General features: G+C 38.3%; 1 protein-coding gene across 6 annotated transcripts in view; it reads left to right on the top strand.

Moving 5' to 3' along the window:
- Positions 1 to 19,435, top strand: part of AXDND1 (axonemal dynein light chain domain containing 1) — a 94,190-nt gene that overhangs the window by 46,743 nt on the left and 28,012 nt on the right. For 5 of the 6 annotated variants that reach the window (XM_032862591.1, XM_032862592.1, XM_032862593.1 and 2 more), the window contains 7 exons: positions 660 to 823; positions 2,354 to 2,426; positions 5,138 to 5,372; positions 8,948 to 9,149; positions 10,018 to 10,111; positions 14,838 to 15,037; positions 15,947 to 16,043. In XM_032862591.1, the coding sequence (XP_032718482.1) occupies positions 660 to 823; positions 2,354 to 2,426; positions 5,138 to 5,372; positions 8,948 to 9,149; positions 10,018 to 10,111; positions 14,838 to 15,037; positions 15,947 to 16,043 (1,065 nt within the window). The remainder of the gene's footprint in view (positions 1 to 659; positions 824 to 2,353; positions 2,427 to 5,137; positions 5,373 to 8,947; positions 9,150 to 10,017; positions 10,112 to 14,837; positions 15,038 to 15,946; positions 16,044 to 19,435) is intronic. The other variant, XM_032862594.1, reaches the window with a different exon arrangement.

Below are 19,435 nucleotides of genomic sequence, written 5' to 3' on the forward strand. Positions count from 1 at the left end.
CATTCTTCTTCTAAGATTTTATTTCTTTATCTGAAAGAGAGAGAGAGAGAGAGAGAGAGGGAACATAAGCAGGGGGAGTGGGAGAGGGAGAAGCAGGCTTCCCTCTGAGCAGGCTGCCTGATGCGGGGTTCGATCCCAGGACCCCCAGGTTCACAAGCTGAGCCAAAGGCAGATGCTTAAAGACTGAGCCACCCAGGCGCCCCCTCATTTCATTCTTATAAAAATCCTTTGATATATATATTAGGGTCTTTATTTTATGGATTAGAAAAATTAATCCTAATAAATTAAATAACATCCTGTAAGGTTACAAAGCCAATAATTGGCTAGGATTCACATTTGGTTTTGTTTGGCTTTGAAATTCCTGTTCTTTCCAGTGTACCACACTACCTCCCATGAACGTCGCATGGGGAAATTGGGCTCATGTTGGAAAGGAAAAATATCTTGTCTCCAATATTTTATGTACCATGGAAAATCCACCAGCAAAGGAACTGTGTGATGTTATGATGATATTTTGAAAGAGGAATACCTTCTCAATTTTGATCCATTTTCCATGGACATCTCTAGTATTATAATATTAATACACTAATTAATATTATTGATGCATGCTGAGAAGTATTCGTTATGTGAATGAGTGGTTTGATTCCATGTGTATTACTTAGGACACTGCAGACCTTGCACTATTGCAGAAGTTGACACTGAAATGGAGAAGCTCAATGAATAAATTTAAAAATGAAGTGGAACAAAATGAAGAGTCTACAAGGGAGAAATTGCAAACTATTAAGGATAGTCTTACCAAATGGCAGGAGTTCCTCCGAAATGACGGGTGGGTCTACAAGAATCCTGGTTTTCATTATGCTGTGTCGTGTCTGATAACTCAGTCCAATTCTTTCTCTCTTTTTCTCTGCGTCTCTTTTCTCCTGTGATGACTCTAACATTGATTTGGTCAGATAACTAGGAGCCCTTCCAAGGCTATGGTCCTGCTAGGGGCTTGAGTGGTTCTGTGGTTTCCGGTGCTAACCATGTCTGTGGTCCATCCTGCTCCTTCTACTCTCCTGCTGCTGCCTCTGTGCTGTTCAGCTGGTTTGTTGTTTTCTTTTCTTTTCTTTCCTTTCCTTTTCCTCCTCTTCTCTTTTTAAAAAATCATATCAACTTATGTCATTATTATTGGAGCCCCTGAACTTCTTGAACCATCTGCAGATTCTATAGCATAGTGCATATGCAGAGGAATAGAATCAGTGGGTCGCCATTATAAGGTGACTGATTTTGTTGGAGATTATACTTTGTAGCAATTAGAGAAATCTGACAGGGGACAAGGCTGCCTATAAAGTACTTAAGCCAAGGTGGGATGATTAAATCACAACCAAAGTTAGTGGGAATCAGGACTTTGAATGCAGGCTTGATTCAGTGATTTCTAAGGTTTTGTGGGGTGTTTTTTTGTTTGTTTGTTTGTTTGTTTACTTTAAGATGTTCTGTCTGTTGAAGAAAAATGTTTAGGTGCCATTTCCATTTCAAATTGAGGACAATGGTTTCGATTTTTCAGATCCTCTAAGGTTTCTGAGTTAGCAGAGTTAGAAGTTCTTGAAGCTGAAGCTGGTACATATCCAAGCTGTTGGCTGCTGCCATCTGTGTTTGCTGACTAGGCTGGGAGGGGAGCACGGGTCAGGCAGGGATTCTTTTCTCTTTCTCTTCAGAAACTTTTATCAAGAGGTTTCTCCTTGTGAGACTTCAGAGATTTTTTTTTTTTTAAGATTTCATTAATTTAGTTATTTGACAGAGAGAGAGAGAGACAGAATGAGAGAGGGAACATAAGCGGGGGAGTGGAAGAGGGAGAAGCAGGTTTCTGGTTGAGCAGGGATCCTGACGCAGGGCTTGATCCCAGGACCCCAGGATCACAACCTGAGCCATAGGCAGGTGCTTAACAACTGAGCCACCCAGGCACCCCAAGACTTCAGAGATATTAAAGGAAACTTTCTTACCAAAAGTTGGGGCTCCTGACCTAAACGTTGCATCTTAAATATTCTTTATTCTTCCCTTCTAATTACAAGTTGTTTTGTCTGCCGTATTCAACAGGAATTGCTCTTAAGATGATCTAATTTTGGATGGCCAAAAGGGACCACCCTTTTGATACTCGAATGATTTCCAACCCTGTAACTTGATTGCTTAGGGCTGGTTGGAGCCTGAAAGTATATTTATGTTTGTAAATGTAAAGATGAACGCTTATGAGGATGGAAGGCATGTTTGAAAACCCTTCAGGAGAAACCTAACATTGTTCTGTAGTGTATGGATTCATGGTTTTCTTTGTTGATACATTGTTCTGAGAGCCTGCTCTTACTCCTTTTCCTTCTTCCAATAGAAAAGACATTTCATCTCTTAATAAAGAAAATACATTTGAATCAGTTATTGCAGACTTCAAGCAGTGGCAAAAGGTAAGACTCTCGTAAAACGTTTTGTAATCAGAATGCTGTTTGTAAGCTTGCCGCTCATCTCTACAACTGAGTCACACCTCATCCTTTCAAAACGCCATACTGTGTTTTTTGAAAGACAAAGAAAATAGCAAGATTCCAGGGGCTTTAAAAATACACCAAAATTTTTTCTTTTCAGTTCTATTTCATTTTTTTTTAAAGATTTTATTTATTTATTTGACAGACAGAGATCACAAGTAGGCAGAGAGGCAGGCAGAGAGAGAGAGAAGGGGAAGCAGGCTCCCCGCTGCGCAGAGAGCCCGATGTGAGGCTCGATCCCAGGACCCTGGGATCATGACCTGAGCTGAAGGCAGAGGCTTTAACTCACTGAGCCACCCAGGCGCCCCTCTATTTCATATTTTTGAGGCAAATAAATTTAGGCTGCCGGAAAAACTGGGAAATGATAGTTGGGTGACAGTGAGGGTAGTTCTGATTTTCTCCTCTAATCAACAGATGTGACATTTGGGCCTCTCCCGTACCTTCCTTCTGTCTTAAGGACAACTTGGACTTTTAAAATTCATACGATCTTTTCATTTCATTTTATTTTTTAATTTTTTAAAGATTTTATTTATTTATTTGACAGAGAGAGAGAGAGAGAGAGAGCACAAGTAGGCAAAGCAGCAGGCAGAGGGAGAAGCAGGCTCTCCACTGAGCAGAAAGCCCCATGCGGGACTCGATCCCAGGACCCTGGGATCATGACTTGAGCCAAAAGCAGCTGCCCAACCAACTGAGCCACCCAGGCGCCCCTCATACCATCTTTTTAAAAACTTGTGGTACAGTATATTCATGACATCACATTGACCATCTTAGTCATTTCTTAGTGTATAGTTCAGGGACATTAAGTACTTTTACATTGTCGTACACCCCCCACCACCATCCATGTCCAGAATTTTTTTGTCTTCTTGAACTGAAACTCTACCCATAATACAAGAACCCCCTCTATTTCCTCCTCCCCCAGTCCCTGACAACCACTGTTCCACTTTCTGTCTTTCTAAATTTGACTATGCTAGGGGCACCTGGGGTGGCTCAGTCGTTAAGCATCTGCCTTCGGCTCAGGTCATGATCCAGGATCCTGGGATCAAGTCCAGCATCCAGGTCCCCGCTCAGCAGGAAGCTTGCCTCTCCCTCTCCCACTCCCCTTGCTTGTGTTCCCTCTCTTGATGTCTCTCTCTCTCTTTCTGTCAAATAAATAAATAAAATCTTAAAAAAAATTTGACTATGCTAGACACCATATGTCTGGACGTATCTGTCCATAGTATCTGCGCCTTTGTAACGGGCTTATTTCCTTCAGCATAATGTCCTTAAGGCTTGTCTGTTTGGTTGCCTGTGTCAGGATTTCCTTCCTTTCAAAGGCTGAAGACTATTCCGCTGTAGGTGTATACTACACTTGGTTTATTAATAACATCTCCTTAAAAGAGTTGGAGCTTTGAAAATAGCTTTCATTAATCAAATTACTATAATGTCATAGCAGGCTGCCAAGGGAAACCATGTAAGATATTGAAATACCTCCAAAGTGAGTGTCAGACTCAGCCTGACAGAGTCTCCTCCAGATCCCAGGAAGCTGTTTTCTTATCTTTTGGAAAGACAGGAGCAGAGTAGTCTCAGAATTGAAGATGTTTGTAGTCCTGTTTGTATGTAGCAGGTTTAGTGACTCTGTTTATCCGGCAATTTTGACATTTCATGATAAGACTGAAAAAGAATCATGCAGCTTTATTTCATAGGAATAATAATAATTGGCCTTCATTAAGCACTTACCCTGTTGGGCTGGAGGTGCTTTCCACACGGTGTGGTGCTTTTTACCGCAACCACCTGATGCAGGTTTTTTATTCCCAGTCTCACAGACGCGAAAGGGAGGCTTAAAAATGTTAAGTCACTTGCCCAAGTTGTCTATAAATGGTTAAGTGGTGGAGTCAGAATGAGTCCAGGTTTCTCCACCCCCCAAATCCTTGCTCCTAATTGCTCTGCTACATGGCTTCCCTGTACTGATCACTCTTTTTGAAGCAGGGGTGATTCGTTTGCATTATCTGAATCACATATCTGTCAATTACACTTTGTTACAGCACTTGGACTCCGGGCTAGACAAATAAAACACAACCTATACATTCTAGCAACTTTCCTAGTCCAGTGGGGATCATGTAAACAGATAGGTGATATCCTCACCGAAGCAGGTAGTAATTAAACATGCTCAGCTCTCTGGTCCTTATTTGCTTGTTATTAATTTTTACCCATATAGGATTTAATATAATTATTTTCATCTGGTAAAATATGGGTTATCTTACGGGGTATTATAATTAATCTAAATTCACTTTAATTTTTTTTTAAAGATTTTATTTATTTATTTGATAGAGAGAGAGCCCAAGCAGAGGGAGCCACAGGCAGAGGAAAAGGGAGAAGCAGGTTCCCTGCTGAGCAGGGAGTGAGCCTTGGGGCTTGATCCTAGGGTCCTGGGATCGTGACCTGAGCTGAAGGCAGACACTTAAATGGCTTTAATTTTGAAAATAATAATAATAATAATAATTTTTCATGTCACATGAAAAAATTGTATGAACAAGTAATAATAGGGTATATAACTCTAAAATAATTGGCAGTCATTGAGCAATAAGGATCTTGGGTAGACTTCGATGAAATCATTAGTGAATAATAGTCCAATTTCCTCACCCCCTTTCATTCTCTAGGTGTTAACTGAAGATAAAGACAAGTATACTGGGTATTTGCTGGTGTCAAAATATGATTCTCTCAAGATTATTAAACATTTACAGGAAAACTGGACAGATATTGGGTTTGGGATATTGAATCGCCACAAAAGTATGGAGGGGGAGATGCCACCAGAGCTACAGTACATGCAGGAAATTGTGAAAACCATAGGAAGACTCTATAAAGAATTTGAAATAAGAATAAATGGGGATAATGGTAAGAAAAAAACAATGACATGTTGACATTATAAATCATTTTAATCATGATTATTATTTGTAATACAATTAATATTTAAAATCTAAATAATGTTATATACAGTTTTAAAAATCAAACAAGGGGCGCCTGGTTGGCTCAGTTGGTTAAGCGACTGCCTTCGGCTCAGGTCATGATTCCAGGGTCCTGGGATCAAGCCCCGCGTTGGACTCCCTGCTCAGCAGGGAGCCTGCTTCTCTCTCTCCCTCTGCCTGCTGCTCTGCTTACTTGTGCTCTCTATCTCTCTGTCAAATAAAGAAATAAAATATTAAAAAAAAAACAAAGTATTGAACACTGCTTCTTTTCTTTTTTCTTTCCTTTTTTTTTTTTTTTTTTTTTTAAATCAGAGCGAATGAGAGTGTAAAGCAGGAGGAATGGCAGGCAGAGGGAGAAACAGGCTGGGATCAGAACTCGATCCCAGAACTCTGGGATTATGACCTGAGCTGAAGGCAACCATTAACCGGCTGAGCCACCCAGGTGTCCCTGAGCACTACTTTTTTTGAGATATAACTCATATATAGTACAATTTCCAATTTAAAGTATATAATTTGGGGATGCCAGGGTGGCTTAGTCACTTACGCATCTGGCTTCAGCTCAAGTCATGATCCCAGGGTCCTGGGACCGAGCCCCGAGTCAGACTCCCTGCTCAGTGGGGAGTCTGCCTCTCCCTCAGTTCATGCTCTGTCTCTCAAATAAATAAACAAAACCTTTTTAAAAAAGTATATAATTTGATGATTTTTAGTACATTCACGGACTTGTGCCACCATTATCACAGTTTTAAATACCCACCCCCAGTGTATGAGGGCTCTGATTTCTCCACATCCTTGCCATCACTTGTTATCTGACTTCTAGCCATATGAGTGGGTATGTAGTAGTATCTCATAATGGTTTTGATTCATGTTTTCCTGATGACTACTGATGTTGAGCATCTTTTTAAGGCTTATTAATCATTTATATATATTCTTTGAAGAAATGTCTGTGCAGATCCTTTGTCCATGTTTTAATTGTTTTTTTTTTTTTTGTCTTTCTGTTACTGAGTTGTTAGAGTTCTTTATATACTCTATATACAAGTGTTTTTTCAGCTATATGAATTGTAAATATTTTCTCTTACTCCATGGGCTGTTTTTTCATTTTTTGGATGGTGTCCTTTGCAGTCCAAAATTTTAAATTTTGATGAAGTCCAATTTACCTTTTTTTTCTTTTTTTTTGTTTGTGCTTTCAGTGTCATATCTTTGAATCCTTTGCCAAATTTAAAGTCATGAAGTTTACCCTTATGTGTTCATCTAAGAGTTTTGTAGTTTTTGCTCTTATATTATGATATTTGACCATTTTGAGTTAATTTTTGTATATAGTATGAGGTAAAGCCTTCTTTTGCGTGTGGATATTCAGTTATCCCACTACCATTTGTTAGAAAGACCATGTTTTCCACATTTAATGGTCTTGACACTCCTGTCAAAAATTAGTTGACCATGGATGTATGGGTTTATTTCTGGACTTTGAATTCTATTCCATTGATCTGGATGTGTGTCCTTGTGCCAGTACCAGCTGTCTTGATCACTTATAGTAGATTACTGCCTATTTCCTTCTAGGAGTTTTATGGTTTCAGGTCTTACATTTAGTCTTTAATCCATTTTGTGTTTATTTTTGTGTATGGTGTAAGACAATGGTCCAGTTTCATTCTTTTGCATGCAGCTGTCCAGTTTTTCCAGTTTATCAAAGAGATTGTCTTTTGTCAATCATATATACTTGCCTCCTTTGTCATAGATTAATTGACCATATAAGTGTGGATGTACTTTTTGGTTTTCTGTTCTGCTCACAGTTAATTTTAAAATTCATGCTGGATAATCTGGTTCTCCTGTAGGTCTTTTTTTATTGTCTGTATTTTGTCTTGACTCACAAGAGTCCATTCTTTTCACATTCTTGACTATTTCTGATTGATGTTGGACATTGTATGTGAGAAATCCTAGAGATAATCTGAGACTCTGAATGATACTGTATTTCATGAGAATGATGCCTTTATTCACTGTGTCATGTGTTACATAGGAATCCTTCTCAGCTAGGCTGCCTGGCTAGCTCAGTTGGTAGAGCATGTGACTCTTGATCTCAGTGTCATGAGTTCAAGCCCATGTTGAGCAATGGAGCCTACTTAAAATTAAAAAAAAAAAAAAAAAAAAAAAAAAAGAATCCCTCCCAGTGAAATGTTTGGGCAACCCTGGTTCATTGACTGGCACTATTGTTCAACATAAAACTACTTCATTGGGAAAACACAATCTTAATTATCTATAGCATCAGTAATGTAGTTAGAGATAAGAAGCTAATAATTCCCATGAGAATATATAGTGGGAAGAGAAAAAAATGAAGTAGTAAATGGTTTAAAATAAATGAAGAAGTCAAAATGATGAATGAATAGTGAAATTAACAGATCATTTTGAATACTCATAAGAGATTAAAATTTCCTGATGAAGGTAGTAAAATATTTCATTAAGGACAAAAAAAGTTTGGTTTTTAACCATTTCTCTTTATAAATCTCTAAGGTGGGAGCATTTTTCTTTTTTTAAAGATTTTATTTATTTATTTGAGAGAGAGAGAGAGAAAGAACACAGAGGAAGAGTAGGAGGGAGAAGGGAAGAAATGGACTCCTTGCTGAGCAGAGAGCCTGATGTGGGACTCAATTCCAGGACCCTGGGATCATGACCTGAGCCAAAGGCAGATGTGTAACTGACTGAGCCACCCTGGTGCCCCTAAGATGGGAGCATATCATCTCTTATTTTGCAAATGAGTTAAGACAAAAGTATAGAGGTGATATTTTACCATGATTTCACAGTGAATTTGTCAAAGATTAGGATCCAGACTCAATCCTTGTTCAGACCAAAACAATAAGCTTTATGAAAACCTGAACAATGACCTAAAAAATGACTCAAGTGTTAAACCATTCTCATTTCTGTTATTAACTACCCTATGATCACAAAGGAGCTGCTTATCATCATTGTCTTCTTAACAGAATGACTGAGTGAATTAATGCCTGTTACAGAAAACTGTAATTTGTAGTTTCTGCATTTGGTTCTCAGCCGAGAAGACAAGAAACTTAAGAGTATAAACTGTCGTCAAAGAAACAACTAGTCCGAGAGTCAGAAAAGCACTGACTGCACTGTGTTTATTTACTGAACATTTGTTTAAGAACTACTCTTTGCAAGGTTCCCTGCTATGCAAACTGTAGGATAATAAAAAGATGAAAAGAGGGCGCCTGGGTGGCTCAGTGGGTTAAGCCGCTGCCTTTGGCTCAGGTCATGATCTCAGGGGCCTGGGATCGAGTCCCGCATCGGGCTCTCTGCTCAGCAGGGAGCCTGCTTCCCTCTCTCTCTCTCTGCCTGCCTCTCTATCTACTTGTGATCTCTCTCTGTCAAATAAATAAATAAAAATCTTAAAAAAAAAAGATGAAAAGAAGATAAACCCCTCCCCGTTAGTATTTTTGTAATTTATTATTGCAATGGTAGACTTATGAACACTTTTTAAAATTAATACTTTCCTCACTTTTCTAGGTATATCTAAAATTCTTTCAAGTTTGGTTAGTTCTCTAGAATTCTGTTCTTTCAAGTTGGTAAATGGCCTGCAGTTTCCTGAAATGCTTCATGAAGAATGGGAAAGACTTAATGAAAAAGTTAATGAAATGAAATCTCAGTTGGATGCATCGATAAACATTATTGGTACCATTCCTCAGTATATGGATGTGGATTCTGGCCCGTAAGTTCCCACAGCTTTCTTCTGGACAGAAGGGAATCCCCACTTCTCAGCTACATTTTCCCAGTACTTACCCTCAGCAATAGGCAGCTGGGGTCATGTAAGAAACCTTGGAAGTCCTGTGCCTCTCAGGAAGAAAGCCCTCCGACCGCGAGCTGGAGGGTGAGGGAGGGAGTTCTGTGTTCTTGGCTGCATCAGTCTGGGGTGGAGTTTCGCCTCACTGAGCTGAGAGCCTAGAGAGAGGGGGTAGCCTTGTTTTAAATACCATTGGCTCTTCTTACCTTTCTTATTGAATTTTCATAGATTGTCTTGAACACGTGTTTCTTCAGTTGCTCTTTGTCCTTAGGACATTTCCAGAGGCTTTCAGTGTTTTGGTTTTGTTTTGTTTTTTTAAGTAATTCTCACCAGCCTCACTTGGTGGGGGTGGGGGTTGGGGGATGGGGTAGGGGGTTGCGGGGGTGTGGGGGGGTGTGGCACGGATCAACTTTGCTCCTCACACTTTCATATTGGAAATTGATATCTTGAGAATTTCAAAATTCATTCTTCTCACTTTGTGGCCTCATTGCCTAGAAGTGAATGTAAAGGTATGAGGGTGAGTTTTTTTAGTTGAGAGCTAGCACCGAATGTAAGATTTACCTTGTTCAAAGTGCATAATGCCAGTTGCTACCTGCCCAGGGTTAGGAAGGCTGTGATAATGAGTCAGCCATTATACCAGGTAATTCAGGGCTTTCATTTCCCTTTCTCTGAATTCTCAAAAGAGTTGTCAACACCAATATTTCTAGGTCCACCCAAATAAAACCTTTTCTTTTAGTTGATAGACTTTTATACTCTAAGTATATCTCATATTTATTTTACTTGATTTTTCCTTCAGGGTACTTCAAGCACAAATATTTAACATGATTCAACAATGGCTTTTGAAGATAAACAATGAGATTAACAATGGTAACATTGAACTTCAGCGGCATGTATGTACTTATAAGGGTTTGTGAAATTATATTTTGCCTTAGCTGGGAGTTTTCTTCAAGGAGAGACTAGGTCATGCCTATCCAACTGAAGCAGGAGTTTAGGAGGACACACTGGGAACTTTTGTGATATTATTACTCAAATGATTTGCAGGGATTTTTAAACGTAGTATGTTCCTGCACTAGGAATGAAGTTTCAGAGATGATCAAAAGTTTCAAGTTCTAATTATTATCTTTACTCTTTACTCAGTATACTGATTTTTTTTCCTTAATAGTATTAATCTGGAATGTGAACATTTTAAGGATTTATGTTGGTGCTACTGCCTGGCTGATGGATGACAGAAACATGATATTAGGAAGAAAGACAAGATGCCACCATATATATTAGTCTATCATTTTTAGGACAAATAGAATTCTTCCGCAATTCTGAAGAACTGAACCTGTGAACTTCTTTTCCTTTTTTAAGATTTATTTATTTATTTTAGAGATAGAGCATACACATGAGTTGGGGGAGGGGCAGAAGGAGAGGGAGAAGAATCCCAAGCTGAATCCCCACTGAGCACAGAGCCAGATATGGAGCTAGATCTCAACGGCTCTGAACCATAACCTGAGCCAAAATGAAGAGCCAGGTGATCAACTGACTGAGCCACCCAGGCACCCCTGAACCTGTGGACTTCTTAGCCAGCACAGCATGAAGTAATAATTTCCAAAGGCATAGTTTACTGTATTTACTCCTATTGGCTAGTCTTAATTATAATCTAGATTCACACAGGAATTTCTTATTATAATTAAACAGTATACAAATATTTGATCTTACAAAATTGGTAAAAGGAACTTAATTCACTTAAATATTGTTTAAATTTGAAATTTAAGGAGTACCTCGGTGGCTCAGTCAGTTTAGCAGCTGCCTTCAGCTCAGGACATGATCCCAGGGTTCTGGGATGGACCCCTGTGACTGGCTTCCTGCTCAGTAGGGAGTTTGCGTCTCTCTCTGCCCACCCCCTCCACTCATGCTCTGTCTCTGTCTCTTTTGGTCTCTCTGTCTCTCAAATAAATAAATAAAATTTTTTAAAAAAGGAATTTGAAAGGCAGAGACTGTGATGTTATATGGAAATGCTATTTATGAAGCATTACGTTATATCAGTCTATGAATATGTTGTAAATATATAGACACCAAGAGTTGAGGCGCACATATATAAAGACTGGAAGACTGAATCCAGGGGATCCCCAGACTTAGGAGAAATTTCTATGACTTGGAAGACAACCAAAATTAAGAAAAAGGGTAACAGAGTACTGTCGTATAATGAGACTTAATAAATACTTATTGAATGAAGAAAGAAAGAACATTCCAGCACTGTTGTCTTATGGTATTGCTACATTAACTCCTTCTTCGGTAAATAATTTACTATTAGGTATTTATCTCCATGGAATCATTTACTCAATTTTTTATATTATTGAATTCAATCTTTATAATAATACAGGCTTATTTAGAAAGTGCCTTAATATACCTCTATTTTGATACTACATTATGGTGTTATAGTTTGTAGAAAACTTGCAAGATTATCAATTCCCTGAGGAACTGTGTATATCCATATTAACTGCTATAACTATATAAAAATGAAAAAGTTTGCTTTTGTTCCACCCATCATTCATTTTCTTCTCTGATTCATTTTTCTACCTTCAGTTTTGTTTTGTTTTTTTCCTTTATGTCATAAATTCCGTCTACTCTGTGCTGCTTGATGGGCTAAAACACTGATCCTCAAACCCTGTCCACTATGTGTCTCTATCAGCAAAAAGATCTTTGTCTTTTGTATATAACTTATGTGTATAACACACATACAAACAGTGGAACAGGCTAAAGTAAAAAACACTTTAAGATAATTTTTAGTAAAATGTGAGAGAACAGGCTTCATAATTTTTTATAATCACAAGTTAATATTTAGTGATAAAGTCATTTGAAGGTCAGCTTCAGCACTTGCTTTTAAAGACTATCACTCTGAAATGATAGCTCACAAAGAAACATGAATCAAAATTGACTGTCTTTATTAAATAATAAGACTCAGCCTTTAATTCCATGAGTGTTATGCAGAGGTTTCTATTAAATTGTGACTAGTTAAATTTTCCCTCTATCGTAATGTCAGTCAGTTGTTCTTGCTGACATTAGACGTTGGGGCACTTCTACATTTTAACAAAAGATTCTCAGCCAGCTGAAACACTTTAACTGTAAGATTTTAGAACAATTAGAAACTTATTTCCAGATTTTCAAGTATATAAATTAGAAAGTTTTAAAAAATGAGCTATGTGTCATTTTCAGCAGCAAAATCATACCAAGATAGAAATTCTTCTATCCATTTTCAACATGACCTGTCCATAACATAAATTCCTCTTACTCATTATTAAACATCACTTATATTTTGAAGGGACAAATTAAATATGATTTAAAAAGTCAGCTAGAAGGTGGCTAAGTAAGCTACTTGTCATCCCTGACAAGATTAGTGAATTTGGAGCAAGTCTTTCCATAAAAGAAAAAGCACTTAATTCATTAAAAATTCTCTTAGGATTTTGTATCCAGATCATAGTAAACCTCTGGTTTATTATAAAACTTATCATATGTACTCTCTATCTGATTACAAAGAATGCTTTCATATCTTTGTGAAAGTGAAAGATGTACTTTTGTGCTTAATTTGATTCTAATTTTAAATTCACCTATGAACTATTGCATGCCCTAGATTCTACCATTTAGTCTCTCTAATTAACTCTGAAATGAAGATAACATGTTTCTTTTTGTCTATCAGGAAGAGTTCAAGGGTTGATTAATATTTTGTATAAACACAAATGAGTTGTTTCTATGACAGTATAATCCAGGCCATTGGTATAAGAAAGAACAGTTAGGAATTTATTTACTTTGAGAAGCAGGAGGGGCATAGCTTGTGAATGTTGTGGGGGAATATCTTTTAACTTGTAAAATGGATAACAATCTTTTTTAAACCATTCCTCAGGAAGAGTTACCCTTTTCCTGATGTGTTAATTAAGGTGTAAAAATACATTCATCAGCATTGCTTTAGGTCATTAATAATGTTTCCTTCTGAGGTGGGGGGCTTGTGTTTTACTATCAGATGGGCTACCGAGTTTGATTATTATTTATCGACTTAACAAACATCTATTTAGCACTTAATTCTTTGCCAAGTACTGTGTGTGGTTTTGAGGGATAAAATGATGGGCCATGTCTTAAAGAGATGCACTGGCTAATTGAGGTCACAGATGTGCAAACCGTTATAATAGGGATGTACAAAGTACCATAGAAATGTGGGGGAAAGGAGCAAATTAAAGCCAGGGGAAGTTAAAAAGACTTCTCAGGGTCATATTTCAGCCTGGAGAAGAGTACTGAGGAACTCATCAACAGAGAAGGGGGAGGGAGCACGTGAAGAGGATGGTGTGCTTGACGTTTGCATTTCATGAAGTTTTCTGCATTTGATTTCTGGGTCCCAGCTTCTCCAAATAGCATAATGCAGAGGTTCCCAAACTTGACCGGTTATTGCCCTTTGGGTCTCAGTATTTTCATACTCCTCAACCAAAAGAAAAACTCCAGAGTTCAGTTTATTAAGTAGCTAGGTTCAAACAACTTACTAAATATTTCTTTCCTAACAACTTAGTAACTGTTTGAAAAAGTAATACGTGTTAAAACAGTTAAACAAGGAGGCCATTAGACTGGGGTAGCTCTTGGGCCACTGGTAGCTTCTATAAACAAACCAAGGCCAGAGGAGCTCATGCACTTGAACCTGAGAAAACAAAACTCAGGAACTAATTATAAACAGTCAACTAGATTCTCTTGATTATGAAAAAATGAAGCACAAGGACAACTATCACGATAGCCAAATACCTGAATTTTCCCAAATAGGGCAAACATTTGAGTTGTAATCAATTAAATAATTTCTTTTCTCTACTTTAGCATCTTCTCTATTAAAATGTTTTTCCTGGCTCCTACCTGCAGAATGTCCCTAACCACTTTTTGGTTTTGATGCTGCCTGATTCTAATTGCTTATTCAAATAAGCTTTGTAAAATATAATGTTTTAATTTAACTTCTTAAATATACATACATTGAGAAAAAGAGAATCTTTTATTTTATTTTCCTCTCATCAAAATCATTTATCAATGGAACATATGTACTTGAACACTGTACAACTTTAACCTTGGAAATATAGGTTGGACAGTACCACCCTCATTGCCTGTTGTACCTTGGTTTTCCCAAAGTACTTTTTTTTAAACCACAAAACCATCAATAAAACCAGCTTTGCAAAGCTAAGAAGCCATCAGAAGTGGTACAGTGCATCTAATGTTGGAACTGTGATCTATGTCAAGTTCGTGCTGTGCTGATAGATGTCACATAACACTGTCACTTCCCTCAAGAATTTAAAGTCCCATGGCGTCCTTGAGATTTGGCTGCAGAGCCCTTCAGTGCCTTGGTACACGATTGGGGAACTGCGGCTTTCATAGGTTAATCCCCTTGACCAAGCTAAAGAGGAGGAGGAGGGTAGTTTAATGGAGTTCGTATAGTAAACAACAGAAACTAAGTTTACCCTAGCTGAGTAGTGATGATTTGATGTCATTAAGAATAAGAGTGTTGTTTAAAGTTGGACACAGGTATGATTTCTATTTTTAAATTTGTATGGTTTTCACTGTTTGATTTATTTAAAATAAGTCATTTATATTATAATCATTTTTAAACAGATGGATGAATTGCATATATCTATGATCCAGTGGATGGTAAGCTTGTTGATTTTAATGGTGCCTGACTTCACTGACCAAAACACTCTCCCAAATTTGAGGGAGGAAAGTGCTGAGAAACATGATGTGGGAGTTGCAAAGTTGGAGCTAGACGCAATTGCACTGGCCAGAAAGTTGGCGCAATATTCCAGCTATTTGAACAGGTGAAACTCTCTATTGTTTTATTATTGTCCTTTTGAAGATTAAATGTGACATAAAGTAGAGGAGATAAGGGTAGGGAGGTAGCAGTAGTGTTTTCCCAATGGCTTTCGAATTCCTTTGAACAGTGTTACCATAGGTAGGGTGGGAAGTATATGCTTATATTGGAGTGAGAATTAGTAAAAAGAAAACCAAATTAAACCAAAAAGGTCAATTTGTTTGCATTAAGATATATCTTACATGTTTGCATATAATGGGGAGCATTTATGAAGAAGCTTGTACTTCCTGTGTCATTCCATACAAAACTGATTGTACACTTATATTTCACTAAATACGCTTGGTTTCACTGAACACCAACTGAAACATCTTTTTTTAAAAAAAATTATTTCTTATCTATTTAAGAGAGAGAGAGAGTGGGTAGAGGGAAAGGGAGAGGGAGAAACAAGCTGAGCGGGGAGCCCAATGCGGGGCTCCATTCCAGGACCTTGGATCACGACCTGAGCTGAAGGCAGACACTTAACTAACAGAGCTATCCAGGTGCCCCCAAAACATCTCTCAAAAAATTTCAACTGAAAATCCCTTATATCTGAAAAAGTGGGAGATTCCTACCAAATAAAGATGAGGCTGAAAAATCGTAATTTATTAACTAGGAAGCATGTGTCGCTAAGATTGCTTCAAATTCAGGAAGTAGCTTTTATGGTCTAGCCAAATTTCCCCTTCATTTCCATTCAATGTTACCAGTGGTCAAGAGTGAGAAAAATGGGTGGGGACAGGATGAGGGTGAGAAACTGAGAGATTACTCTCAACAGATTAATTGTTATGGTAAACTTCCACTGTATAGGGATTTGAAACATTTAGAAGAGGAACCAACAATAAATCGATCATGTTGTGTGTGTACTTTTTGTCCCCCCCAGTTGTTGCAAAGGCATGGTAACAGCTATGGCTCTGAATAAGGCAGGTCACTTAGAAAAAAATCCTGCTAAGGAACTTCACGAGCTGAATGAGATGAAGGTAATAGCACTATCTTTCCTTTACTTTTGTTTGTTTTCAGCAGACTTCTTAGGTTGACTTGATTTACTAAAAACTACACATATATAAAGTATACAGTCTGATAATTTCTGAATTATGGATACTCCCACAAAACAGTTATGACGATAAAAAGAAAATACCTAACACACTCAAAGTTTCCTTGTGCCCCTTTATCATCTCTCCTTCCAGCCTCATCCCTTCCCCAGGCAATGTCTGATGCACTTTCTAATACCAAAGATTATTTTTAATTTTCTAGAATTTATATGAATAGAATTATACAGAATGTACACTTTTTTGGTCTGACTTCTTTGATGAGTCATAATTTCTTTTTTTTTTAATATTTTATTTATTTATTTGACAGAGAGCTAGAGAGAGAGCACAAGTAAGCAGAGCGGCAGGGAGAGGGAGAGAGAGAAGCAGGCTCTCTGTCGAGCAGAGAGCCCGATGCAGGGCTCGATCCCAGGATCCTGGAATCATGACCCGAGCAGAAGGCAGACGGTTAACCAGCTGAGCCACTTGGGCGCCCCGAGTCATAATTTCTTTTGAGATTCATACACATTGTTGCTTTTATTAAAAGTTCATGCATTTTAGTGCTAAGTAGTATTTCCTTGTATGGTTGTACACTGTCCATTCTATCCATTCTCTGTTGATGGGCATTTGAATTGTTGCTCTTTTGATTACAGCAAACAAGTTCCAATGCATATTCGCATACAGATGCATTGCTTTCATTTCTCTTGAGCAAATATCTAGGAATGGAATGTCTAAGTCACAATGGTATGTGTGTATGCTTACCTTTTAAGAAACCATCAAACTGGGGCGCCTGGGTGGCTCAGTGGGTTAAGCCGCTGCCTTCGGCTCGGGTCATGATCTCAGGGTCCTGGGATCGAGTTCCGCATCGGGCTCTCTGCTCAGCGGGGAGCCTGCTTCCCTCTCTCTCTCTCTCTGCCTGCCTCTGTGTCTGCTTGTGATCTCTGTATGTCAAATAAATAAATAAAAAAAAAGAAAAAGAAAAAGAAACCATCAAACTGTCTTCCAAGGTAGTTGAAACATTGTACACTCCCCCCAGAGGTGTAGGAGTGTGGCAGTTGCTTCACTTCCTCCTCAACACTTGATATGGTCTGTCATCTGCGGTGGATACTATTCTGGACGTTCTGTTGTGTTCTGTTAATGAGACTGTCTTGAGACTGTTAATAAGACTGCAGTTTTACACTTTTGAAATCCAGTAGTGTATCCTCCAAATTTGTTCTTTTTTTTTTTTTCTCAAAGATTTTATTTATTTGAGAGAGTGAGCGAGAGAGAGAGAGAGCAGGAGCGGTGGTAGGGAGGAAGAGCAGAGGGTTAGGAAGAAGCAGGCTCCCTGCTGAGTAGGGAGCCCTACGTGGGGCTTGGTCCCAGGATTCCAGGATCATGACCTGAGCCAAAGGCAGACACTTAACCAGCTGAGACGCTCTGGCGCTGCTACACATCTTTTGTCAGACTTATCCCTACATAATTCATATTTTGGTACTATTATAAGTGTTTCATTTGTTTTTTTTAAATAAGTTGTTCATTTGTAATTTCAATTTCTGATTATTCATTGCTAACATATAGAATTATAATTGATTTTAAAAATATATTGATTTCAGGGGTGCCTAGGTGGCTCAGTTGTTAAGCATCTGCCTTTGGCTCAGGTCGCGATCCCAGGGTCCTAGGATCGAGCCCTGCATTGGGCTCCCTGCTCAGCGGGGAGCCTGCTGTTCCCTCTTCCACTCCCCCTGTTTGTGTTCTCTTTCTTGGTGTCTCTCTCTCTCTCTGTCAAATAAATAAATCAAAATCTTTTTAAAAATAAAAAATAAAAAAATTGTACACTGACCTTGCTGAACTTATTTTTTTTAAACAGTTTTTTTCCCATTTAGGATCTTTAGACTTTTCTCTATATACAGTCATGGCATCTGAAAATAGGAGCAGTCTTCTCTCTTCCTTTCCAATCTGTGTGCCTTTTATTTATTTTCCTTGACTTTTGCACTACCTAGACTCTCCAGTACCAGGTTGAATAAAAGTGGTGAAAGCTCATATCTTTGCCTTGTCTGTCTTAGGTGAAAAGTATTTATTCTGTCATCTTTAAATAGAACTGTGGCTGTAGGTGTTTCACAGATGCCCTTTATCAGCTTAAGGAAGTTCCTTTTTAGTCCATGTTTGCTGAAAAAACTTCTTAAAGATATTTATTTATTTATTTATTTGAGAGAGAGTGAGAGGAAGAGAGAGCCAGCATGTGAACAAGGGCGGGGAAGAGCATAGGGAGTGAGAGAGGGAGGGAAAAGAATCCCAAGCCAACTCTGTGTTGAGCACAGAGCTTGATATGGGGCTGGAGCTCATGATCCTGAGATCATGACCTGAGCCAAAACCAAGAGTCTAACGCTTAACTGACTGAGCCACCCAGGAACCCCTGAAAAAGCTTTTTAAAGTCAAAGATAAATTTTTTAACTTTTCAAATCCTTTTTTGCATTGAATGAGATGGTCATATGAGTTGTGTTTTTTACTTTTCTAATATGGTGAATTCCAGTAGCCCCCCCTTATCACAGTTCCACTTTCCACCTTTTCAGTTACGCACTGCCAACACAATCCAGCCCAGTAGACGATCTTTGTTCTGATGTAGCATCACAAGGTCAATAACAGCCTCGTGCTAGGTCACGCTGCCTATGTCATTCACCACACTTTACCTCATCATATCATATCATTACAAGAAGGGTAGTTACAGTACAGTAAGACGTTTAGAGAGTGAGAGAGCACATTAACATACTTTTATTACAGTATATCATTATAATTATTCTATTTTATAGTTTGTTATTAATCTCTTACTGTGTCCTTTATCATACATATGTACATATAAGAAAAAGCATAGTTTATATAGGGTTTGGTACTCTGTGGTGTCAGACATCCGCTGGATCTTGGAACATATCCCCCATGGAGAAGCGGGCAACTGCTGTACCTTGATTGATTTTTGAATTGAACATTAAGCCAACCTTGCATCCCTAGGAGAAACTCCACTTGATCATGATGTATTATTTTTTTATATGATGCAAAATTCAGTTTGTAGTTGCTTTTTTTTTTAAAGATTTTATTTATTTATTTATTTGACAGAGATCACAAGTAGGCAGAGAGGCAGGCAATGAGAGAGGAGGAAGCAGGCTCCCTGCTGAGCAGAGCCTGATGCGGGGCTTGATCCCAGAACCCTGGGATCATGACCTGAGCTGAAGGCAGAGGCTTAACCCACTGAGCCACCCAGGCACCCCTCAGTTTGTAGTTTTGTTTAGAATTTTTGCATTGACGTTCATGAGGGATATTGATTATGTGGTTTTGTTTTCTAATGCCTTTGTTTGGTTTTAATATCAGGG

This window comes from Lontra canadensis, unplaced genomic scaffold, assembly GCF_010015895.1.
Source record: "Lontra canadensis isolate GAN:19392208 unplaced genomic scaffold, GSC_riverotter_1.0 scaffold24, whole genome shotgun sequence".
Taxonomy (NCBI): Eukaryota; Metazoa; Chordata; class Mammalia; order Carnivora; family Mustelidae; genus Lontra; species Lontra canadensis.